Source organism: Ostrinia furnacalis, unplaced genomic scaffold (genome assembly GCF_004193835.3).
Source record: "Ostrinia furnacalis isolate ACB-3 unplaced genomic scaffold, ASM419383v2 OfSCF7316, whole genome shotgun sequence".
Lineage (NCBI taxonomy): Eukaryota > Metazoa > Arthropoda > Insecta > Lepidoptera > Crambidae > Ostrinia > Ostrinia furnacalis.
In genome coordinates, this window is record NW_021137555.1 from 226,880 (window position 1) to 254,212 (window position 27,333).

Genomic DNA, 27,333 nt, shown 5'->3' on the forward strand with positions numbered 1-27,333 from the left:
GATTCCTTTTTAATGTAGGAAGTGAATAATCTGGTAATTTTGTGTAGAAAATACTCCCGCCGTCGCGGTAGGTAGTGGCGGAAAGCGCTCCAATACACTCACACACAAATAGGAAACAGCAAACTAATTTAAAAAGAACTTTAACTTTAGTTAGTCAAAGAAAAATACCTATTTACACTACCTACTTTACGTGGCTTCCTTCAGTAGACTATCCAACATGATAAGCGAGCGATCCGCGTAGCTCGATGGGTGCCACAATGTAAACGTATTGCATTATTGCGAGCCATAGTACAGTTGATGTTGCACGGAAAATATTCGCTAAAAATTCCACTTTCGTTTGTAATTTTTTTTTTGGTGGATAATGCGTTTATGTAAGTCATAATATATCACCTAAATAAATATGGCGAGTATTGAAATCAACACCCTGTATTATGCGTTAGGGAAAGTTTCTTAATCACGGTTTCCTATAGCTTCAGGGTACTTACTGCCTCATAAAAAACACAGTATTTATTACCTACGATATTATATGATAGACTGGTACACGTATCTGAGACATCTATAGCAAAATATTTCTATAGAGCTCTACCAAACCATGTCAGACGAGAATGGAAAGACTTCCTGTGGCATCAAAATGAGGTTTTATCAATATTTGTTGACAGGACCAGGAAATAAATGTTATTGTCCAATCTAATAGAATGTCTCGAGAAATAACTGACAAACGCAGAAACTGAAAACAAAGCGCCTTATTAGGTACTAATCAATACTCAAGTATGAATTTGCACTCAAGATTCAAGGTTGTGATTAGTTAATTATTGAAATTCAACCAATCCCAAGCTTGTTTGATGAGCTACCTTTGAATCTGGTTTTGATATTTATTTGTTTACGAACTAAAAAAAATCGCCAACAGTAAATCACTATTCATAATTGAATTTCTATGAGAACCCGTCACACGTAATTACAAAGATAAGACTTGGGTGATTTATTCAATTTTTAGATTGTAATTTAGATACGAAATCCAAATTAACCAAATATGGCCATAAACTAGCACAACAAGGTTAAAAGGTCAGTCTATTCAGGCCAAGAAAAACGCGGTCTAATCAATGTTTAACCGACTTCAACAAAAGGAGGAGGTTCTCATTTAATAAAACTCCGTTAGCTAAAAAGCTGTAGTCGACACCTTTATCAAACACAACAATGGTCTAAAGAAAAATCATTGTATTTGTTAAACCATTTTCAGAATTTCGTTCTGGAGAAGGCCTTATCAAAAACCTATTTATTTATTTAAAAATATCTTATCATAGTTTTACAAGTTTTGATATAATTTTATAAACATACAGTTCAGGAGAGCTTTTTCTACAAGCATTTTCTTCCAAATAACATATTATTATGATACTTTTTTTAGATTTTTGAAACCTGACCTTATTAGGTGACTTTCCCTAAGTAACTAAACAGACATACTGTAAAATGAGGTGTATTATACTAAAATTATTTCCTTAACACTAGAAAGGCCGCCGTCCCATTTTTGTCCCACTCGCGAGTTTGATCGTCTCTAACTTTTTTATTTTTCAACGAAAGTCCATGAAACTTTTTGACTTTTCCTGATTTATTGAATTTTATCATTTTTTAATGTTTTTGATAATATAACATTATTAGAAAAAGAATTAAAATCGGTTTTACCTAGAAGCGCCACTGGGTCATTTTTGTCCCACCTTGGTATTTGCAACAATAATTCGATGAAGAGTCCTTGTTTCGAGGAAATACGAGAATGGGGAGGTGAGAAACGTTTAGGTGACTTATCACAATGCAGAAATGTAATTAAATTGTACTAATTTTTGCCTGTGACTTCACTTAGTGAGAAATTAAGTTTATCATAGAAAGACCTAATTTCTTGACACTTATCGTTGTTATTTGACCAAATGACTGAATATTATTGTTATTTATAGACTATATTATGTTATTCTGAAATATTAACAATAAAACTGCAAAGTTTTATTAAGATCGGCTTAGTATTTTTTGAGTAAAAGAGTGAAAAAACAACAATCGATCTAACCATGAATCCACACTCACTTAGTTCAAGTTCAAGGCTTAAATCCACCCATTCATCCTTCCTATCCGTTCATCGGTTCATCCATCCATCAATTCATCAATCTTTATTTACTTTTACATTTATAATATTAGTAGGAAGGTGACTTCAAGACATGGGCCAGTTCATACATTGTATGATTTGATACATTTTTAAAATGTGTGACTTTTAATTTTTTTTTAATTAAATGTACATACTTTTCATTGTAACTGGTAAAAAACTTCACTGTGTGTGTACGGATAACAGAAAAATAACCATACCTATAGAAGTTCCTAAACACATAGTAGACCAGAGAGACAAAAAAACCATACAAAAAAACTTTGTGCAAAATGTGCACTATTATTTGTAAGATATTTATTATATATTCAAAAAGAATAATGAATAGTTAAATTAGTAATTTCATAATTTTAATACAGTATAACACCATGTAATATGTGACTATTTTTATATGAAACCAAAAATATCTGACTTTTAATAATTCAAAATTAAAATTGAATGCATTTATATTTTTAAAGAAATAAGTACATATTGATTTAACTGTATAGATAAACTATTTTTTAAGGATACTACAAATAGTTTTAACCATAATGTTCATGCCTGATACTAAAAAATGTTACAAAATATATGCTGGGACAAAATTGACCCAGCGGCGCTTTTAGGGGGGTCGTAATCTTCGGCACTTCTAGTGTTAAAAACGTCTGCCTCTACTTATGAAGATGAGTATGATTATAACATAACATAGTATACCAGGTCAGGCGGTCCCAGACTTCCGAGAACTGCCTTAACATTCACTTGTTGGGCCATATCCAAACCTGTTCTTGACTCAATCGGATTGTAGATAATGTTGACAGAATGCTAACAACCGATTAGCACTTTCATAATTTTCGTAGATTGCGTTTGAAATGACAACTTTTTAATGAGTACGGCACCACCTAACTTTAACCGTAATAATAAAGATAACCAGTGCTTTTTGTATGGAGTTTGACAGTTTTTTAACGTTTGTTAAAGTTAAAATAAGATGGTGCAACCCAGCCTTGGTAATTAGGTAACCGACTGTAAAAAATGGAAGAGGTTCTAGATGTGAACTTTTTAACCAACTTCAGAAAAGAAGGAGGTTTTATGTTCGACTGTATTGTACACCATCGGTGATAAGTATGTATGTATATACGATCCAAGGGTGCGAATCATAGATTTTTGTCTAAATTATGATAATACGTGGATAACGTAGATATTTCGATATGAAATGTTAACACCTTTTATATTGTCATCGTAGCCTACGAGTAAAATAACCAGAAATATAACCTTTAAATGCTTAGAAATGTATATTTGTAATCAAAAGCCTTACAACGCGGGCTTCCATCTGCCGAATCGCAGAAGGGCAAAGGTCATAGGTCATGCGCCATGTCTTTCCGCTGCAACACATACTTACAAATACCTATCTAAGTAAAACTAAAACAAAACCAATATTGTTGTTTTAAGAATATCCATTTACAAGATAACATTGTATAGGAGATTTTTTTTATGCAAGACAAGGCAGGTATTTGACCGCAATCGCACCTGATGTTAAGTGAGATGCAGTCTAGGATGGTACATATCTGCCCTGTAAGTGACTATTCACTCTCGTTTTGAAAAGGCCCGGATTATAGTGTTCAGGAAAGACAGCAGCAGATACAGTGGCGGATTTAAAATTGGAAGTCGAAATAAAAAAATAATGAATTAAATCTGCCGCCCCTTAAAAGTCGCCGTAGGCTTTAGCCTACTCAGCCTGCTAGTAAATCCGCCACTGTGCAGATAGTTAACACGAATAAAAAAAATAGAACTCGTTTATTTTTCGCAAGTAGGCACTTAAAAAGCGCTTTTTAAATAACTAGGTAAAATAGACGGTTCTGTAAAACAAAAGAAATTCAATTACGAAAAAGGTAAAGTTAGAGATTATAGGTATCCTAATTTAATTAAATTTTAAACAGATTAAGAATGTCTAAAAAATATTAAACGTGTAGTACCTACAGAACCGTAATCTTTTCATAGTCAATTTGTTATCCAATCTCTTGCTAATCCTTGCTTAATATTCTAAAGATTTTTACGGCGCAAGTCGCAGGGAAAGGCAAGCAATTTATGCTTCGAATTAAGGTCATCTATTGTTCCACAATCACGACATGGCTTGAGCCGATTTGCGTCTCAATAACACACAACTTCGATAAACGAACATGTTATGGAGATAAAAGGCTGGGATAGTCATTAAGGTCAATACATAAAAGATTTCAGTAACACAATATGCCTAGTTTCAGCGAAATTGGCTGATAATATGTTGCTCCATTTAATCAAGTTATAAGAACTGCCTGTACAGAAACATTATGTGGACATTTCATACTCTTACTATTTATAGTCTACCTTATAGTACGAGCGTATCATTATGACTTAGTATCGTTCAACAGATAAGTAATTGTCACTAAATTAGGGACCTTGTTTAATTCAAAAACGCTTGCGAATAATAGAAAATGAGCCAGCTTTTCTATCACTATTCTTAAACCGAAATTTTAAGTACCTATCGTAATCTTACTCTTGTCTAACAAAACATTTTAATATTAAAATTATGCGAAAATCAATTCACAATTCAGGAACTTGAAGCTTGTTAAACACTTTCTAGCGAATTCATATTAAAATTTTTGATAGAAGGAAAATTTTAATTTTCCATTAGCTAGCCTTATTCATGCGCAATATTTATTAACAAAACGCCTGAAGCGTTGAGATTATAACAATTTTGATTTTTAGAAAAAAAAAAGACTTTTGGCAGAAAGTAAAGCCGATTTACTGGCTAAAGTCAACTTTCAGCTGAAATTTCAATATAGTTTCATTTGAATTATTTTGAAACTAAGAAAATCTGATTATTTTGACTGCATATTGCGACATAATGATTTGGTCGAATGAAAATTATAATGCGATTGGGATGATCTAGCTTTGATTTAAGCTGAAAAATAAAAACCTTACGAAGAGCAAGCGAAATAATTTCGTTTTTAATCTCCGGCGGATGGATTGGTTCCATTTGTTCCTTGGACATTTTCTCGCTCTTAGGAGCGGCATATTTTTCGCTTTATTTCGTGTTAATGTTTAATCGGAGAGTTCCACAAAGCGCCGGGTAAGAGCAAGCACACGATGCGTTGCAGCAGCGTTGCGAGGCCGGAGCGGTGTCGCTGCGTCGTCGTCCATAGAAATAATGTATCTGTGGAGGGCACACGAGTTGTGCGGCGCCGCTTAGCGCGATACGACGAAATCTTTGCGGCGCGGCGCCGCAACGCATCGTGTGCTTTGGCTCTAATGCGCTCTTTGTTTCAGCCTTTATAAAAGTGCTATGTTTGCCTCTAAAGTGATGCTCGGAATGCCGGCGATGGCTTTGAGTCGGGCATCCTAACACAGTGCGGGAATAACTCTGAAAATGTTATGAGCCGCGCTGCAGTAATGCAAATCTGTATTATGTATGTTAAAAGCGGGATTCATAAGCGTTGTACGGAGTTCATTAAATTGTTATGTAAAACTCGGATGTTTTATCTTGTTTTAATTTTTCTTTGGGGCTCTACAAGTCTACATACGTGGGTGTGTTTTTACACAATGGCAAATGTCTCGGATATTGTTTCGATATCACCTTTTTATTCAGAAAATCTCGACGTATACAAAGCAAAAACCTAGCAATAACGAACGTCTTAACTCAAATTACTGCTCCCAAAGATGAAACGGGCATTAAACCTGAATTTATGGCGTTATTTTACTCATAATTTGATTAAGCCAATTATTTCCCACATTAAAGGCTTGTTTACTCCGCTGTAAACACAGGAGATAAGCAAAAATAATGAGGACGGGTGTAATCACCACCCTTAATTGCGGGAATCGTATCAATGACACGGTGTCCCGAGGGAGCTTGCTCATTTTCCTGGATTTCTAGGGCTTTCGGACGTGGTTAATTTGGGGCTCATATTACATTGCTGACCTTAGTTCTGCGGAATATTATATAGTCTTTGCGACTAGCTTTTATACAGGTAACATTTGAATTGTGTAGTAGAGAGTACACCTTATATTGGCGTACAAAGTAACTCTAGTATTATGGCGAAAATACCTAGATTGAAGCACGTAATCAAATAGCACAATCCTCATTGAAAAGAGGAAACGAGGATGAAGAATAAAATAACGCTACCTATACATAGATGGTAATGGATAATGTAGCTTTTTTCACGATGAATTTGTAGCTTAATCCATTCCTAGCCAAGCTCTATCTAATTCGAAACGCTGCGTTAAAATTGCGGTTAGAATAAGTAGGTAACTACTTAACATTTTTCATGACTTGAGTTGTACCTACTCTGAACCCTGAACACCAAAGGCAAAGCTGTAATAAACAAAATCCCTCCTTCATCTTCGATATTCCGGTTTATCTTTATTTGTCAATCAAAATACCATTCATGTCTGACCCTGACTTATCACGAAATCGAGCTCACTGTCCACTTTATTATTACATTATGGACCCCCAACCCTGAATGCTCGTCGCGTAGGAGCATTTATTTCCCCTAGGAGTCCCTAATTCCTTTCGCAATCAGGTATGGGCCTCAAAGGGTTCATAAGTAAACAAAACACCCACGAAGGTAGACGAAAAATGCTAGTACAACACATTTTTTGTGGGGTGAAGAACTGTGTTTTGAGACGTAGGCGTTTTTTGAGATCCCAAAAATACGAATATTGCTAGAAAATTAGAAATTGTCAAAAAGAAACGTGATGCTTCTATTGTATGAAGGAAGGTATGCTTAAAATCTTAAGTAATATGCAAATCTTAATAAATTCATCTTATACATGAAAATGCAGTACCTATCAGAAGATATTATACTTCATGCTTCGTTCTCGAGATTAGCATATTAAACACTTGTAGTAACGTGTAGCACTCACCATTCCACAACACTATTTGAGAATTTTTATTTCACACTTTTTTTTTTTTTTTGTCGGGTAACTCGATTTTTCCCTTCCCAATAACTTCATTCCGCCATTTTCATCATTCGTGTTCCAGTGCTTTGCCGTTCCACACGCGCTCGTCGTAATAAAAAGTGAAAGTTAAAAGTGAAAGTTATACACGTCACCACTAGTATTAGTTCATTTGTTTATTACGGAAAAATATGCCGAAACGTAAAAGTAATAACGATTGTGATCGCATACAACGGAAAATTAGGAAGTTGGAGAAAAAATTAGCGCGCAAAAGGCGCCGTCGACGTCATAGCCGTTCCGATGAGGAGTTATCGTCATCTTCTTCATCACGTCGATCGTCGTTAAATAAACAAGGTACTTACACTACTATTATTCACGTCGAAACAAGTATGATAGACCTTTGAATTATGCAGTAATATACGTAGTTCTTATAATTATTATCGTAATACAATATTATGATATTTTATATTTTGACTTACCCAATTTACCTACATATAAAAATAATTTATTATTAATGTACATTTACATTAAATGCCTGAAATATTAGTACTGCGGGCAGTACAGTGGGACTGTCTCTTTACTTTTAACAGGTTATTTTCTTACAAGTACATAATATTATGAAATATCAGTTTGCGGACAGTACTTGCTATGCCCTGGGACTGTCTCTTACTGCGAAATAGTAATTGTTAAATATATTAATTGTGGTTTGCGGACAGTACATGTTATAAATAACTAGGGACTGTCTCTTGCCGTGAATTCTACCTACTTAGCTTTACGTGCTCTGCGGACAGTACGTGTTACTTTAACTGGGGACTGTCTCTCAGCACAGTGGCTTAGAAGTGGTATGTCTTTTCAGACTACGACTACATCGGGTTGACTGATGATGAGGATGCGTATGTAGATCTACCCGCGCCACAGTCGGAAACCGATGGAAGGCCACCAGAATCTGGTGATGAGAACAAAACTGAAATGACTTCGTCAATACCCTCTGCCGTAACAGTTCCATCGAATAATGTCGTTCCATCGACTTCGACGACTACGGAACCTTCCACGTCAGCCGAACCAGTGGCAGTTGCAGTCGAAGACTCCTCCAACTTAGACAACGATCTATTGGACATACTGGGGATTGATCCCACCACTGATAAGAAATACGGTAAAGATTTACACAAAGATCTTTCCGTTAGATTACAACATTGGACCACTGTTGGTCTTGACAAGGACCTTAAAAAGGAGTTAAAAGATAGATATTTAACGCCCGGAAATTGCAAATTGATTGATCCACCAATTTTGAATGCAGAAATGAAAGCTGCTATTTCTGACATCAATGTTAAACGTGATAAGGCTATTGAAGCTAAACAGAAGGTACTTACCTCTGCTATAGTCTGTCTAGGAGAAGCTATTACGCTTCTTTTACCATCTAAAGACAAGGATACCAATCTTATAAAGTTGCTGATGGACGCAATTCGAATAATTTGTGAATGCCAACATAGTGACAGTGCCACGCGAAGAAATTTTGTTATGGGTGGTCTTAAAAAAGAAATCAAAGAGCAGCTGCAAAACACCAATATAGACAAGTTTCTTTTTGGCGAAAATTTAGCCGAAACTTTGAAGTCAGCAAAAACAATTTGCAAAACTGGTACAGATTTAAAACCACCTGCACCTAAGAACCCTATTAAGAAACCAACGACCTCTAATTCCACTAGGAATTTAAACTGGCAGAATCCGGGTCCGAGCCGCAGGCCAACGGGTCCACCAAGGATGAGGCAGCCTGCATCGACCTCGACACACAGTCGGCCCAACAGCTCATCAAAGCCGTCGCAGCATCATCAGCAGCGACCGGGCTACAATCGTCGCTAGACTCGGTAAAAACCGCAGGTAGACTAAGCGCATTTTACGATCAGTGGCAAATGGTTACAAAAGATCCAGTCGTTCTTTCATATATTAATGGCTACGAAATCCCTTTTTCGAGGCCTCCAGTTCAATCTTTCCAACCTATTAATAGGAAATATTCCGAGTCGGAAAGAATTCTTTTTATTGAGGCCATTGATAAGTTATTAATAACAGGAGCAATATCGAAGTGCTGTGCCCATCAGGACCAGTATTTATCAAATATTTTTTTAATACCCAAGCCAAATGGCACAATGCGATTTATTTTGAATCTGAAGTCTTTAAATAAATTTATTGATACGAATCATTTCAAATTGGAGGACTTGAGGACTGTTTTAAAACTTGTGTCAATAGATAGTTATTTATGTAAAATCGACATAAAGGACGCGTACTTTTTAATCAAAATACATGAGGATTATCGCAAGTACCTCAGGTTCCAATTTGAAGATTCTTTATTTGAATTTAATGTTCTTCCATTCGGATTGAACACCGCTCCATATGTATTTACGAAGGTCATGAAACCGGTTGTAAAATTGTTGAGAACCGCTGGACATATGTCAACCATTTACTTAGACGATTTGTGTTTAATAGGACATGACTTTTGGACATGTCTTGAAAATTTGCAAGAAACTAAAAGTCTGCTCACAGCTTTGGGCTTTATCATCAATGATGAAAAAAGTAGCCAAGAACCATCACAAACTTGCACATTTTTAGGATATGTTATAGATACAAAAAAATTCCAGGTCACCTTGCCAAAAGAAAAAGTTTTAAAAATTGAATCGGAATTAACAAAATTTTCAAAGATTAAATGCTGTAAAATTAGAACCTTTGCCAGTTTTGTAGGACTATTGACATCAGCTTGCCCAGCTGTAGAATATGGGTGGCTTTATACGAAACTTTTTGAAAGATGTAAATATCTTAATCTAAAAAATACACTTAATTATGATAAAATTATGTCCATACCAAGGACATTAGATTCGGATATTGACTGGTGGAAATGTTCTATCCACCATGCGAGTTGCAAAATTAAGGTTGACAAGTATGACCTGGAAATTTTTTCGGATGCCTCAACAACGGGGTGGGGTATAGCATGTGGTAATCAGAGAGCTAGTGGTCTTTGGAGTTTAGAAGAAAGCAGGCAGCACATAAATTTCTTAGAAATCATGGCCGCTTTTATTGGCCTAAAAATATTTGCCAAACATCTTTCCAACTGTCAAATCCTCCTTCGCATTGATAATACCACTGCTATTTCCTACATTAACCGTATGGGAGGTATCCAGTTTCCACACTTGACAGAAGTTACAAAACAACTCTGGCAGTGGTGCGAGTCCCATGGTTTGTTTGTGTTTGCTTCATACATTCGCTCATCGGAAAATGTAATCGCCGATGCAGAGTCAAGGCGAATCCATCCCGACATTGAGTGGCAACTTGCAGACTATGCATATAATGAAATAGTTCATAAATTAGGCACCCCAAATATAGATTTATTTGCAAGTCGAGCTAACAAAAAATGTGCCATCTATGCCTCTTGGCATAGAGACCCGGATGCGTACGCCATAAATGCGTTTACAATTTCGTGGTCAAGTTATTATTTTTATGCGTTTCCTCCCTTTACAATGATCTTAAAATCCTTAAGAAAGATCATTTCTGACAAAGCCAGGGGTATAATGGTTGTACCGCAATGGCCTGCGCAACCGTGGTATCCACTTTTTAAACAACTTTTAGTGTCAGAACTTATAGTATTCAAAGCGGCAGAGAATTTAATTATATCAAATGATTGCAGTCGCCGCCGCCCCATGCACACAACGATTACCCTGGTGGCAGGAGTCTTGTCCGGGAGGCGATGATAAGAAGAGGAATCCCACTTGAATCATTGGACATTATATTAAATTCTCTGTCAGAAAACTCGTATAAACAATACGAAGGGTGCTATAAAAAGTGGTTCACTTATTGTAATGAGAATAAGTTGAACATTTATGAAGTATCGATTCCGGATATAATTAAATTTTTCACTGTCGTGTACAATGAGGGAGCTCAATACGGTACATTAAATTCATATAGGTCAGCTTTGGCATTAATAATGCAAAATAACATTTCTGATAATCAATGCATTAAAAGATTTTTCAAAGGGGTTTTCCGCTCTAGGCCATCAAAACCTAAATATAACGAAACTTGGGATACATCTCTGGTATTAAATTATCTTGGTAAATGGTACCCTAACGAAGGACTGAATAATTCACAAATTTCAAAAAAGCTTATTACTCTTTTAGCCCTTGTCACTGCACATAGAGTGCAAACATTTTCTAAAATTAAAATTAGTAACATACATGTAAATGAACAGGAAATCAAAATCAAAATCCCAGATTTGATAAAGACATCCAAGCCTGGATCAGCTCAACCGTTACTGGTCTTACCATTTTTTAATGAACGACCAGAGATTTGTCCCGCAAAAAGTTTGCTTTCTTATATTGAATTAACTAANATACATAGAAAAAAAAATACATACAGTCGAACATATAACCTCCTCCTTTTTTGAAGTCGGTTAAAAACACGCGTGGCATTGTTAAATTACGTAACATTTTATTACATTAATTTCATTCCAAAATGAACTTTAATTCGTACAATTAAAGTACGTATTCGTTCGGGTAATAGCTTGCGCCGCTTGCGCACGTCTTCTTGCACAATACTCGGCGGTAGAGTCGCCGAATGAGGAAGATGTAAATCAAAATTTATTCCCCTTTTTCAGCCCTAACAAAAACTTTAAGCTAAAATAAGACTAACTGTGAAAAATTTTTGTTGATATCACGAAAATTGAATATTTTATAAGCAAATCAATATGGGAACGCGCGAAGACTGATAGCACCCCTGGAATACGGGCGGTGACGTCACACCGCTCGTTGGGCAACGACGGACGGGCGGCGCGGGTGCTAGCTGCGCTCTGTAAACTTATTTTCGTTCATTTCGATACATTTTTTATTTATATTAACCGTATCTGATGCCAACCAAATAATCTTACGAAAGTAGATTTNCCATGATATTCGAGTGTCGTGCCTTTATAAGGGTCCGTACATACTACCAGTACTTAAGATGGAAAAAAAACATCGCCAAATATGTTAAAAGCTCTACGACTATTTCGTACTCGACTTTGGTATTTGGGATTTAGGAGTTGGTCGAAATATATTGAGTCACATCGATAAAATTAAACTTATGCCTGTTTTTATATTGTCCTGTAAAAATTCAAAACACTACTAATTCTAGCGTTACAGTCTAGTTTACTCGTACACAGCGAAATAAGCTTAACTCATAATTATTTCAGTATAATTTTCTCCGTATATCAGCCTATAACCATACAATTAAGGACGGCTGGCATTGTATTTTTGCACAGCCAGCAAATGCAAAAGTTGCAAAGTAGATGTTGTATTAGACATTGGCACATCAAGGTATAAACACTCTCGAGTCTAATGCAATTGTAATACGAGTAGAAGCGAATTTGCAACAAAAATGGATAGCCTGGTGTGCTGTGATCTTTACAATATCCTCGCACTCCCGCGCACGGCTTTACACGCGGCTGTGTCGTCCGCATTACAAACGCCGGCTTTTCCGGTTCGTCACAGCCCTGACGGCTGCGCGTGCGTCTACTGTAGGGTCACCGCAAAATCGGTTTCCTACGGACACAACCTGTTTGGAGTTACGTAATAAGATACTTGACGATGGTTCCTTCAAGGTTAATGTAAATATCTTCTTGTCAAGTACACGTGATACTACTGGCATGCTTATTGTTGTTTTTACAATTTTATTAACACTTTAAAGGTGTGAAGCTATAAAACTTGTAAGGACTTGAAAAAAAATTGTTTAATTAATTAGTAGAAAGTTTCGTTGAAATAGTCATCATAACCCAAAAGCTCTCTTTATAATAAATATGTTTTACAACCTTTATATCAAAACAACATGTCCTGCCTCTCACATGTGACCGATCATAAACATCAAAAGACGTATACAAATCACAGACTCTTCCCAATGATATATTGTTATTTGTGTCTCGTAAGTGTTGTAACACTTTGGCGAAGAAAAAACAATGGTGGACGGTCACGAAGCGATTTGTCAATTTGAGAAATGATCGCAGTTGGCTCGTTGTACTCAATGGATAGTACGAGTACTTGTACTCAGTACTGTTCTTATTATTATCCACACATTTAAGTGATGTAGTAGGGTTTCCTAACCGTACTACGGCACGTAAATGAAGATTTTTCGTGAATTGATTTGACAAGTGATTTTTAGAATTCTGCACTTTGATGGACATGTATTTTTCCAGAAGCACTACGTACGTATTCATTAAAAGCACAGCGAGTATACTATGTTCAAAAGTTTACCAAAAAAGTTGGATTCTTTTAAAATACTATGGTGTTTTCGACGATAACTTATCAAGAAACTGGTTAGCAGTGACCTTCTTTTCCCTTGACATTTCGCGTTTACCCGTAATTGCCAGAAACATGCTGGTGATTTACATATGCGATAGGAAAACTTCTCCCTATTTTTATTTTATTTAAAATATCCCTTAAATAGGTACTGTAAACGTTTTGCGTTTGATAAGACATCATCAATCCACCTGCATAATAAGTACTCGTATTCAATTGTTATATTCATTCATATAGGAGTACTATATGATTCATTACAAAGTATTGTGTGTCCTAAAGTCTGAACACTGACCTCATTATCCGTATCGGACAAAAGAATGTCGTTTTGCCATTCATAACTTTATCTTTTAGGTACAGTCGACTGGTTTACATACCCTTTTAATGTGGAGAGATCTCTCCTATATGTAGAGATACTACTCTTTCCTGTATGTAGAGATAGGTACTAGCTTTTTCTCGCAGCTTCGTCTGCATGGAATTTGGTCAAAATACAAAAACATTAAGACGAAAATGTGGCAAAACCTAGCCTTTGTATGGATTTATTTTCACATTCATTGCTCTATTATTAGTGTCCTAAGCTGATGCCGTTTCGATCCGAAACATGTTGATATCCCTTTATTTCTGAGTGGACACATCCTAATCTCCCATGTAATCTATCATACGATACTGAGTAGGTACTTATTCAGACATGTCGTCCTCAATTTGGAAATGTATTTTTATTCTCATTTCTGCCTTGTTTATATCGGGAGCCAAACAATCGTGTGACTCATGCCTATGAATATTAATATACGCTTGCGTGACGTGCGTATGTATGTAGTAGACTGTCGGCTACAGAATTAAGTGATAGTGAACTTACCCTTTTTATGGTAAATATCGACCCTTTGTAATGCTAGCCACTCGTGTGCGACTGTATTTTAAATTGAAATATTTTAACGCAAAACGAAATTTGAAAACCCAATTGGAAAGTGCCCTTTAGCTCAAAATATGCATGCAATTATAGATACTTCATTAACTCAAAATATATTAACCACTACGATTGTTTATTTTATGCTCTCATTACATATTCCACAGTTGACTCAATTAATTAAACATTCACCTGAATTAGCTCATTGAAACTCGCGAAATTTTGGACATATTAAATGCTGTGCGCAATAAAGTACAAAGGCTGCTTTAAAATTTGTTTTGTAAATAAAAGCGTCCCTAACAAACAGTCCTATGGCCTTTTGAAGAAAAACTCAAACATGTGTTTTTGAAAAAGTTTTACATTCAACATGGCGTCGTCAGTGGCGCGCTATCAGCATTCAATTCGAGCAGGAAGCGGGAAGTGTTCATACGTGACGATTGCATTGTCACCATAGCGACAGAACCTCAACACCGGACTGTCCTGTGTTGAATCAATGCACACCCTATCGTCCTCACTCTTCATTCGTCAGACGGAGACAGAAACAAAGTTGAATGGGAATGCAGTCAGGTGGAAGCTTTTTGTAATTGTGTTCTGCCATGCGGCCATTTAAAGTTTTTAATTGTGTTACCGATGTACGCTTTACAGTTGCACTCAGTTCGCTGTTGAAACACACGTTTGTAGCTAGCAATATGTAGGTAACTCGTATATCTAACTAAACTAATGCTAAGTAACTTTGTCTATTAGTTACGTTTTCACGCCTAAACTTCTACTCGCAAACTAATTTGATGAAATTTGGTAGGTTAATAGAGATAGGACTTACGACATACCACTACGTTTTATCGAAAAAATATGTAGAATATGTTTTTTTTAAGTTTTATTTAGTTCTCTAAATAGTGATATGAAAATTAATTTATTGCTTTTGAGAAAGTTGATTTGATATGGCACGCATGACAAAAATAATTTCTCTGACCGACCAAACCACGCAGCAAAGCCGCGAGCAGAAATTTTAGAAGAATCGTCCGTTTAATTTGAAAGGGTCCTATTACCAGCTCTGATGGAATAACCGCGGTGCTGCCAAATGGAGATCTTCCCCAGTCTTACGACTTCCTAATTTGGTCAGGGTCGGAAATAAAATTATTCTGGCGCTGACAGCGTTGTCCTTTATGGACATTTCGTGTTACATTCGGCCGTCCACTCGAACCCGCTCGGCTGTTGAATCGAAACAAGGAAACACACTCTGTTCTATTTGCAGACTGATCTTTTTAAACCCCTACAACACTCACGTCGTTATCTCCGCGATAGTCAAAGGCGGTGAATGCTTCAAATTTTGAATAGACTCTTTTAGGTTTCAGTCAGAGACTTGTGAAGTTGCCTTTTGAATTTTTAGACGCTCCCGATTTGCGAATACTGTGCATTTATGCTGCAGTGTATAGTCGGACAGTTCAATATGAAACAGCGTACTTTAGTCCAACTTTGAATCAATTACTAGGATTTATTTAACGGAACCGAGCTTAAAACTTTCGGGAAAATAGGTACACTGATTTTTATCTTACCTAAGTCTGTCGCCATAACAACAATGTTAACAGCATTTTTGTGTTCCGGTAGTTAGAGGTAAGGTAGACAGTTCCTCCGTGGTTGAGGATTTCGGGTGAAGCTCGCTTCCACCTTCGGCCTGATCATCACTTACCATCAGGTGTGATACAGACCAAGAGCTTCCTCGTTGTGGATTAAAAAAATCCTTTCATCAGACGGATGTATCATTAACAGAAACTTTTAATAATTTAGTATCCATTTTCTAGCAATATTTTAAATTTTCCCAGAATATTAAGGTAGGAAATTATCAATTCTATTTAGATCATGTTTCTGAAGCATTTTATCTGCCAAGCTGCAAAGGCAATGTTGTGAAGTCTGGAGCTGTCAAACGAATTGACAGTTCAATTTATGTGCAAATTATTTTCAGGGTGTTGTGAAATACTCGAGCCGAGTACAATAGCGATTGTAAGCAGGTGTCTGGACAACAGGTGGAGAACTAATACCAGTTTGTGCCAGTCCTATGCTGGTCTGAGAAATAGTTTAAAGCAATAATTAGTATCATAGTTTTACTGAAGTTATTTCGAAGTCACTTCAAAGTTTTGTTAGGTATTGCTTAATGGCACAGCATAGATAGATCATGACACTGAATCTTATTTAAAGAAATATTTTACTATGTATTTAAAATGTTTCTAAAATTAAAGTTCTCAAGATGGGTAAATAAAAACTTAATACACACTAAAATATATGTATAGTTGATACTATCTATTAATTGAAACATAGTTACGTATGTATTTAGTAATAGGCAATACATAACTAGTTAGTTACGTCACATTACTAGTGTATAGGCATGAAACGCATTCCAATTTGATAAATTAATAGAGATAGATCAATCCATTAGTTGATAATAAGATATCCATTACGTTGTCAATATAGCCACAATTTATCCCTTTCTATTTTAAATCCGTTCCACGTTGAAATGCTTTATTAGCTTCGACTTGAATGCAGATATCCAACCGCAAATGCAGTCCTTTTATTTTAAAATCTCAGCATAAACTTCGTCTCCAATAGTTTTTACTTTTTATTCTGCAGAGGATTAGAGTTAGTGCTTGGTTTGTTTGCATACTTCTGTAACATTTTATTTTAAAAGAAAGAATATGGAAATTCAATTTGAAAACTTACTTTAGTTACGATACCAAAAAATTTATGAACTACCGTTTAGAGTCTAGAAAAGTTAGGATACATTGCAAACTCGACAATAAAATCGAACTGAAACGTACCCCAGATTTTAAATTAGAAAAGGTGCTATCAAGCAATGTAATAAAAAAAATCTACTCAGCTGGTTCCACCATATTACCTATCTTTATATATTCACAGATGGGACATACGAACAAAAGTTCCGACAACTTTTTTATTGGATTCCTGGTTCTAACTCTGACGCTTTTTCGATTTTCCAACCAATATCAAAATCACACTTTTACCATAGTATAATCTTTTACAAACATTAGTCAAACTCCATATAAAAACACCGATAATGGTTATAGTTACGGTTAAAGTAAGGTGGTGCCTTAGTAGCTCCATAAAAGTAACTAATTTGCGTTAAGCTGATACTTTGATGTTTTACCAGATATTTTTACGTTTAAAGCGACTCCATTCAAGTTGGTTCCCAAGCTTATAATATGGGTAACGTCATTAAAATTTCAAGCAGTAGGTAGGCTCAGTGGTTTTCCCTGTGCATCGATGGGTACCTAACGACTCTTAATTTGCCCTAGCAACGACACTTTGATGTTATTTTATTATAAATATAAGCTCGTGATTCTAGCGGTGGTAATTAAAAGTAACAAAGAAATAAATCTTTTGTTTTGCCTGCAAAATGTTTTTAAAACCTTGCAATAAGGATTATTATCAATCCATTATAAGCACCGTTTATCCTTAATTTACTTTGTTTATGATTGAAAAGTAATTGGGGTTTGAAGTAATTGTGTACACTAACCATTAATGTGTTTATGAAATATGAATTACATTCCCTGATAAAAATGGTTGGTATAGTTACACTGTTTTGAAATAATCTAGTAGATTTAATAACTATAGGTCTTGATTCTTCTATCAGAGAATTCAGAGAGGCTATTTTAAAAGTAAGCCACTGTGAATATTTCCCATTGCTTTGTTTGTAGGCAACAGAGACTGACGTATATTATGTCGTTTTGACCTGTTACTGTAGCCCGTTATTAAATTAACATTCTTTGTATGTAACTATTTTATTGAGACTAACTAACAAAGCCCTTTGTGCACTGCATTTTGAAAGAGAAATGTTGTTCCACCTACGTCCATTATTAGACGTATGGATACAATTATAAACTATTTTTTTTTGTCATACCTTATACAACAACTTAATACAACATTTAAGTACGAGTCTATTCCGTAAACTCGAACAAAACATCTTTTGCAAGGACTTAACGAGCTTACACCAAACAAAACATAGTACAATATGTTTGTCTGGACATCTTCTGTTTACGATAGTCATTACGTCTTATCACGAAGCAGAAATAGTGAATTCCCAACTTTTTACGACATAATTAATGGGACCTCTGAGAGTCATCTATTTATTTACTTAAAGGTTTCTGAACAAATTACATATTAATGGTTCGACAAAAACTAATATGTAATAAATAAACTTTTGCCTGTGTATTATGTAATAATTACACTACCTACTAGCAAATGACAAATTTTGACATGATTTTGCATGAGTTAGTAGTAGCATTAGTTACCAATCTACATTGACAAATGACTTGGTAAAAGCTCGCTTGTCAGTGAAAATCCACATTTAAGATTAAATATGGTGTAGGTGATACTACCAAATCAATGAGCAGCATTCATCGCATAAAATAATTTACACGGAAAAAATCTACGTAAACCGCAGTAAATGGGAACCTCTTCAGTAAATGGGTTATAAAAATACGCCGCGAACTTTAGCATTGGCTCTGGCATGAATAAAAACGTAGGTAATCCGTGGCTTGCCTGTTCCCATTCTCCCGGGAACATTTCGTTAATCAGCAGGAACAGGAACACTGAGATTGTTCGGAACTGTTCCCGCTTTGCTCAAAAATCGCTTTCTCTCCCGAGAGAGTGAGTGTGAGGATGAATTGATAATGTACGAACCGAACTCTAATGAACTCCGAAGTTGAATAATTAAGCTCAACTTGGTTTTTAATTGGTATAGTTGGCTTAAATAGAATATGTGTAGTTACGTAAAAGTTATCCATAGTGTTATCCTTCATTAATAGTGTTCATAAGAACAGAATTATGGCTGTCTTTAAAGTCTATGGTCTTTATGGCCTTCCCACACTGCTGGGGTGACTTCAGCGCGACGTGAATGTGAAATAGGCGCTGACATTTCTGGTAAAGCTTTCCATTCCATACATTTCCATTTCACTTGGTGCCATATTGTCCAAGTTTTCAATGAAATTGTGGTCTTCAAATAGCTCAAACAACATAGAACAATCCCAAATAGTATTAACAAATGGAACTTTTACAGTTTGACATTTGCATCGTACCTTCATTTCAATTCAGCACCGTGTTCTCAAAGGGAAAACTATAAAAATATTACGTACTACCGTTTGGAAGGTACCCATACGTTTTTACGGTCGGAATATTCTATGGCACCGCGGTTGCGATGTAAATCCATTGGCGGTAGCAAACGCTACATAATGTAAAGTTTTTCGGTCGGAATGCTTAGATCTCCACTTATTATGTAAATATTCTATAAATGTATGGACAAGCATAATAATGTTGTTGTCAATGCCTGAAATGATTGAAAATACCAACTTAGTAAGACTTCCTTTTCGGAAAATCAGGATGATTCTAACCAACAAATTCCTAACCGACTGGGACAAATACACAAAGTTATTACAAGATTCCACCTTGAGAGCCGGTTAAACCAAATTATCAAGTTGACCCCCAATTTAATAACTAACTTGTCCAGAACAGTCCCCGAGGAACAGTTCGAGCGGCAAAGAGAGCGTCCGTTAATAAACTCTAGTTATTCTTTTATTCCCATCCTCGAAGTGGAAATTGGAGATAATGTTCAGCACATTGTAGAAAATGTAACAGAAGCTAAAAGTATACGGCTCTTAATTTACATTCCACTTTTGTCCTAAGCAAAGATAATATTTCGAAATGTTTCTTTGCATAGCCGAGACAGGCTGACTTGTGACTTTAAAATGGACGGTTTGTTGTGGCCATAGCTTACTCCGGGAATTGAATTGGTAGATACTGTTTCACTGTGTTTTATAACACGATGCGTTTTCTCAAGTAACTTTCTTGAAGTCTTTTCCGACTAAAAGCATCCAGATTCTCAAAAATAGTTGATATTTTTTAACAGACTACATACCTACTTACTTGAAAACCTGCCTGATAGCATTTGTAATTAAATATTTTGAATCAAATATAAAATCGAGAGCATTAACCAGTATCTAAAAAGGCTTCAAAGTTCATTAATTAACAAACTCGGTTACATGATCGTGTGCATTTAGTAGGTACTTATGTGAAATCACAAATGCCGGCGTTGCCATATTCAAGGCTCAATTTGGTTAACCTCAACCGAGTAATTCTCTTCCATTTTCTATTAAGCATCGAACGGCATATCAGCTATACAGGGTGTTGATTTCAATACTCGCCATATTTATTTAGGTGATATATTATGACTTACATAAACGCATTATCCACCAAAAAAAAATTACAAACGAAAGTGGAATTTTTAGCGAATATTTTCCGTGCAACATCAACTGTACTATGGCTCGCAATAATGCAATACGTTTACATTGTGGCACCCATCGAGCTACGCGGATCGCTCGCTTATCATGTTGGATAGTCTACTGAAGGAAGCCACGTAAAGTAGGTAGTTAGTGTAAATAGGTATTTTTCTTTGACTAACTAAAGTTAAAGTTCGTTTTAAATTAGTTTGCTGTTTCCTATTTGTGTGTGAGTGTATTGGAGCGCTTTCCGCCACTACCTACCGCGACGGCGGGAGTATTTTCTACACAAAATTACCAGATTATTCACTTCCTACATTAAAAAGGAATCTCCTTTAAGTTTAGAGCTAGGTACTTACCGATGCGACTTCAGATGCGTTTCCACGTGCCTTCCCGTAACAGTAAACCATGTTTACGTATCTACTCACGAGCACTGTACGTATGGTTAGGCATATTCTTAACACTCACTCACTATTACCACACTCACTATCACACGTTCACACACTAACTACTCAAAACCGCACGAGAAAACAATCAAAAATCGCNTAATTTTAAAAAAAATAATGTAGGTTCTGTAAAAAAATTATTTTGCGGAAGGAAGCAAATTCGTGTAAAAGGTTTTTTATTAATTAAAGAGTACTTAATTAATTAGTTTTTAGAACAAAAAATAAACTCGTAACGTGATAAGGTGTAAGTAACTAATTTAGTCATTACATTTTTAGGGTAGATTTGGATTAAGCTCCGTCCAGTAGTCGTCGTTGAACTTACAGCTGATTGTGGCTGATAGTTGACTGACTCATGGGCGAGCGCGGGTAGTGGGGCGCGGGACGGGGGGCGCAGCGTTTGCCCGGGTCACCGGGTGAGCGCCGCGCGCCGTTTTCGTTGGGGGACTATTCTGCACTGTAGTGGTCGATTATGGAAATCGTAGATATTTAAAAAATAATTTAAAAAAATTTTGAAGTCAGTTTTTTTGCTGATTCGTGATCAGAATAAGCTACTTAATCAACTCCCTAAATATGGCGGGTATTGAAATCAACACCCTGTATAGATGTTACAACCGCTATGAAATAGATATTGCAATTTGGAGGTAATGAACGCGAGTATGCAGATAATATATTTAAAACATGTTTGAGGAAAATTGGGACACGTGAAAGTGGGTAATATTTTACCGGTGAAACCGTCATTTGTTTTTGAGGCAAACTTTTCATGCAGTTTAATTTCTGACGCAATATGGTGGAGGTCTGCGGTTGAGTTGTTTCGTGTAATTATTATAAAAAACATTATCCTTGATTTAATACAAAGGTCAGATTAGGATCAAAACATATTAAGTGTAGTGATTATCAAATAATGACGAATGGGTTATTTAACAAATCTTAAGGCTGATTTACACGTATTAAGTAGTTAAGTAGGTAACTAAATTTTAACTTAATTTTAAGTGATTAAATTGCATGTAAACACAAGTTCCAAGTTCTTCCCGTGACCTTGACCAGATCATTAGCGCAGGACCGGTCGCTATGGAAAGCCTTAGGGGAGGCTTTGTCCAGCAGTGGATGTCATTTGGCTGAAACGAACGAACAAGTTCTAAGTTAAAATTTAGTTAACAACTAACATTTAGTTGCAACTTGCTATTAAATTGTGTTTACATGCATTAAGTTAAAATTTAGTTACGTAGGTACTACTTAATGCGTGTAAATCAGCTTTTACGCGGCTGCGTAAGTAGGTACGTTTCGCAGATATCTTACAATTCCTTCAGCTAAAAAGCATGTGAAAAATTTACGCACACTCCGGCATAATGTCTGTTCCTTGAATTTTACATGGCGACAGGACTAAGAGTAAAATACGGTTCTGGTCCCGGCCATAAAACTAAACCACCTCGCTCGCATATGGGATTCGGGAGGGAAAATAAACTTATTTTTATATTCTTGCCCAAAATAAGTGAAGAAACTTATGAAAATCAGTTGAAATTGTGAATGAATTTGTATCTATTGCAAAACTTTCAATTAGGTAGTTGTTGCAATTCACGTAGGCGAGTGAGCTTTACATGTGTGATGGCTCGATACTGTTCGTTTTTCAAAAGTTTTGATAGATACTATTACACTATTGTTATGTGCATGTAAGTTCACGTACACGCACATATAAAGCTCACTCGCCTTCGTGAGTTGCATCATATTATTATTCTGTGGTTGCATGAACTATTATATTATACAGTATAACAGTATTGAGCGCTAAGCTCTCTTGAAATAAAATTGGTCATATTCATAATCTGTTTCTGGTGCTGTGGTCTGGTGTCAGACATTATTAGAAAAGGTGTCATTAACACAGTTAGTAGCTATAATGGGTCATTCCATCGTTTCGGGTGTTACGTTCGTACACACATATTCAACAATTTCATGTATTTTGAAATAGTATTTTAATAATGTTAGTACCTTAATCTGTCCGTTTTTAGTTGTTTTATTTTAATAATAAAGTTTGTACAGCTTAGAATGTAGGATAACGAAAATATGAGTCGAAAAGTGTGCGTTTCGGGCGTTACGAGATTTTGCCTCTATGTTCTGACTGTTGCTGCATTTACTCGAAATGTAGCTAATTTTCTTAAGGAATCATACCTAAAACTTACAGGACTTTTAAAGTATGAAATTTACAAACCATGTAACATACAATCACTGTTAAATAAAACGTTTTACTATTTTTTTATAAATTTTTTCTTTGTTTCGGGTGTTACAATGGTTCTGTTTCGGGTGTTACGAGTACGAAAATTCAACGCGTTTTATCGATAAAATCGGTGTTTTATTAGTCTCTAGGTACTACAAAATAAGGAGTAGAACAAATAAACACAAATAGAGCGAATTCTGGTTTAAAATTACGAAGCAGCATTTTTTAAAAAATATACAAAGTTCAAGTTTATTTTTTCCTCAGAATATAGCTTTTTCTATTGTTTTTGGCTTGAAATAGCATTACTTTAATTTCTAATTACGATATTAATGGGAAATGTCAAACATTGACACTTTTTAGCAATACCTTAATTTTAGTGTTAAGTCGACATATCAAAAAAGTCTTAAATTGAGAAATATGACTCCTTTTCCGATGCCAGCGCTAATGGGAGGTCAAAGGACCCTCACAGTAATACTTTTTCACTTCTCCAAGCAATATAAACACATTATCGACATATAAATAAAAATGTAATACCCGAAACGTTTCGGGTGTTACAGTTTTTAATCAAAAAAGAAACATAGTAAATTAGTATCATGCTCAGATATTAGTTAGTATTTGAAATCATTACTACCATGACCTTACTTTTACCAAATATTGTTACCCTAATCCATGTGTAAGGTACAATAATAAAACAAATACCTGTTTTTCTGTTTCGGGTGTTACATCGCCGAAGTAACAAGTAAACACACTTAAAACTTGATGATTATCAATTTTTTTGGGACTATGACGCTATCTACCAATACTATGATAAATACCCTCGAATCATATAGTGGCAAAACGTTTCACAGATTGATAGTTTTTTTTTAAATCGTATTACCAATAATTAGAGAGAAAATGATCATTCAGACAGTTGACTTAAGTATCTTAGACTTTGAAGACTAACTTAAAAATTACTTGTTTCTTTCAGATTTTTTTTGTTGCACATTATAATTTGGAATGTTTACTTTCAAAATTCATCAGATTTAATGCGAAAAGAACATATTTAGTTTTTTACCCTCGGTAACATTTGTCATGGAATGACCCTGGACTTATTTAAATGCAATCCAGAACGCGTCTCACTTAATTCCAATCTGCTCAAAATAATTTATTCTTTACATTAATATTGTGCGTAGGTATCTTCTATTAAACCCAGGACCATAGTAGTTATACAGTTTATTTCCCTTGATATCTCTAACGGTAGAACTAGTCCTCATCATTAGTACCTATACCAATGAAAATAACTGTACAGAATGGATGAAAATCTAAAAGCAGTTCGATAAGAGCTGCATCATTTCCATGTCAAGGCGATATTGCATCAAGGTCGCTGGATGCATCTGTAAGCTAGACGCGTATTTACAAACCGAGACGAGTCTTGTAAAAAGTAACTGTTTTCTTTATTTGACAATGTTAGTATGCATTGTAATTAGAATAGAAGGTCGTATTTTTATGATCCTTAGTGCGTGTAGACTTGTAGAGTATCCTTTTAGGGGACGACGTTTTTTGGACGAATTTCAAGTAATAAGGTGTGGCAATAAATTAGGATAGCTCCTGACCGATTCTTTGTCTGATTTCAAAACGATGTATAAATATCTATGTAGTTATGATGAAATCTCTACCATTAGAAACAACAGTAATGCCTTCGCTGGCTTATAATTTATAGCGTAACTTGTCCTAAGCTTTCAAAAGCGAGATGCGTTTATTAATACAAGCCTTAGAAGGCAGTTTATCGGCACCTGTCGCCTGCTGTCACCTGCTCCATCTTGGGTTATTTATAGCTTGCTAAGTATACTGATATAGGTATGTCCAGTTAGTTTTCATTAGAAAATATCCCTTGTTCCCAACGGGTCACACACAAACTCGTTGTTACACAAAACTGTTACTCGTTGGGAAAAAATTCCCATCCAGTCAACACTCTGCATTTTCTTACTGTAAGCTTTAGATTACTTAATTATTGTGATTTTTAATGTATTTTGTACATTGTTTCTTTGTAATGAAATCTATTAAATCCTGATGAAAAGGTACATAATGTGTGCGATCAGTAGTGTGACGGGATGGATTTGTTTCCCCAATGAGTTACAGTGATACTTGGGAATTAGTGGAAAATATCACCATTTTCTTTTATCTGGGACGAAATAACCGAGTACCTTATATTAGTAGGGTTAAGGTCTTCAATTAGGACAAAAACCGTGTTCACGGTTAATTAAGAAAACTGGGTTACAGATTCGTTTGATACAAAGAAAAGTAGTCGACATTGTAACTATTTTTCAGGAATTGGGTCGGAAAATGGGAACAGAAAAGTAAAAAATGGCCATATTCTGTTGTCTAATTATGAAGAAAGATAGTTTTCGAATGTTAGTGTCAATAACTGTTTATACTTACCTAAATATTGAATCGTTATCTTAATTGATCAAATTCGAAGGTAACAATATCGATAATGCTATTGATTCATAAACTCTTATAAGTAATTGAACGATATCAGAGTATTTTAATATCATTCGGTGTTTTTCTTATCTATAAATAAATTACTCGTTTATCAGTGTTTGGAAAAATTCATGTAACATTTCATATGAAGCTTTTATACTTACAACATTTCGCCCTGATTCTGTCATATACCCGAATTTAGGTCAGAAGGACTCTACCACAAAATGTGTATCCTCTAAAATCTGAGCTCTAGTTTGATCTCTCGCTCGTAATCTCTCCCATTCCTCTGGCATTACGAGTTAAGTCAGCAAAGATTAGTGAACTACATATAAATCGCGAAGAGCCATCTTAATCTACGTGTATACTCCAACAATAAACTCAACTATCTGTTATATTGTAATACCAGCGTAACTAAACGGGCCATCTGTCATTTGCCCATTTGCATCTGTTTTGCCGGCACAACAAAACACGGCCCAAACGTTTTTATTGCTTGCCTCTCGTGAAATACCTACCTAACGTTATCGTCATCACGGCACATCGCACAATCTGCCGTGACAAACCCGAGATAACAGCCTCTGATAGCACAGTGCTCGCAGACTTTTCCGATAGTACACACGCATTTATCGCGAAAAATGTAATATAATTTTTTGGATGAATATGTGATGGACGCGCACCACTGTGCAACTTGTGTTTGGAACTGTTGAGTGCACAATGGGCAAGATGATTCAAACGCTAAACGCGTATTTGCTGGACACAACAAAATGCTGCATAACCGTGGAGAGACTCAAACAGTTTTGTTTATGTAGAAGATTAGAAGGTGAAAATGAGGTACCTATTTAAAACTGTTTGTGTGGGGCTTTCAAACTCAATGCTTTTGTGTATTGAAAGGCAGTTTTGGTTAGCGCCGTGCTATAAACTTCTTACGATGCAGTAAACTATTATAGCTATTTTAATAGACTCTTTCAGATATCTGGATAGTAAAAACTCATCTTGTACGTTTGAATGTCCTTTTTATGTGGAAAAAGTAGGTAAGAATCTGTGAAGTGTAAACATCTCTCAGTTTAACATCGCAAAGTGTGTCGTTTGATACAATCGATAATACATACGATTTTGTCGCACGATTGTGAGACTCCATTGTTATATTATGTGGCAGCTCTATAAAAAGTAGAGATGANTAAAAAGTCGTTTGGTAACCATTTACGTGTAATGTTTAAATAAAAGGAAGGTGAGAAATTGGAATCGGTATGAATGTGATGTGACGCAACAGTGATATTGTTTTTTATTGAATGCAGTTTAATTGTTACATTGTTGGAATAGTTTTTTGTATGAATCATAGGAAAATTGTTTCAGAACATTTTCGATTGCAAAAGACAGCTGGCTGATAATCATTTATCGATAAAATGAATATCTGCTTGATTACGATTATCTCGCTCTTACAATACAAAGATAACATATTTCCTTCGATTCCACGACATTCCGAGATAAGCAGATCACTCGAAATGTGGTCCATTTCATGTAAAATAAATAGATAAATAATTTTCAAAGGGGATTTGTCTTTAAAACTTTTCGGAAGTCTGGTGGGCGATATTAATTTGCCTTCACTTTTAATGAGGCTTGACAACTTCTTCCGAGAAATTTGAGGAAAATAAATGCCTTAGCCGAGGATGCCTTAATTTTATACACAAGTTCCGAACT

The 27,333-nt window shown here is 35.6% G+C and overlaps 2 protein-coding genes across 6 annotated transcripts in view; both read left to right on the forward strand.

Annotated features, from left to right (window-relative positions):
- sdt (MAGUK p55 family member stardust) overlaps positions 1-27,333 on the forward strand; it is a 135,020-nt gene that overhangs the window by 79,506 nt on the left and 28,181 nt on the right. The window lies entirely within an intron of this gene.
- On the forward strand, positions 7,079-10,793 carry LOC114363859 (uncharacterized). Of its 2 annotated transcripts, none has more exons than XM_028319713.1 (3): positions 7,079-7,396; positions 7,899-8,904; positions 10,713-10,793. In XM_028319713.1, exons 1-2 carry the CDS (start codon positions 7,234-7,236, stop codon positions 8,897-8,899), a joined length of 1,164 nt encoding a protein of 387 aa, XP_028175514.1. In that variant the 5' UTR covers positions 7,079-7,233; the 3' UTR covers positions 8,900-8,904; positions 10,713-10,793. The 2 variants fall into 2 exon arrangements, with proteins under 2 accessions (XP_028175514.1, XP_028175515.1); XM_028319714.1 differs by having other exon boundaries at positions 7,899-8,917; positions 10,713-10,783.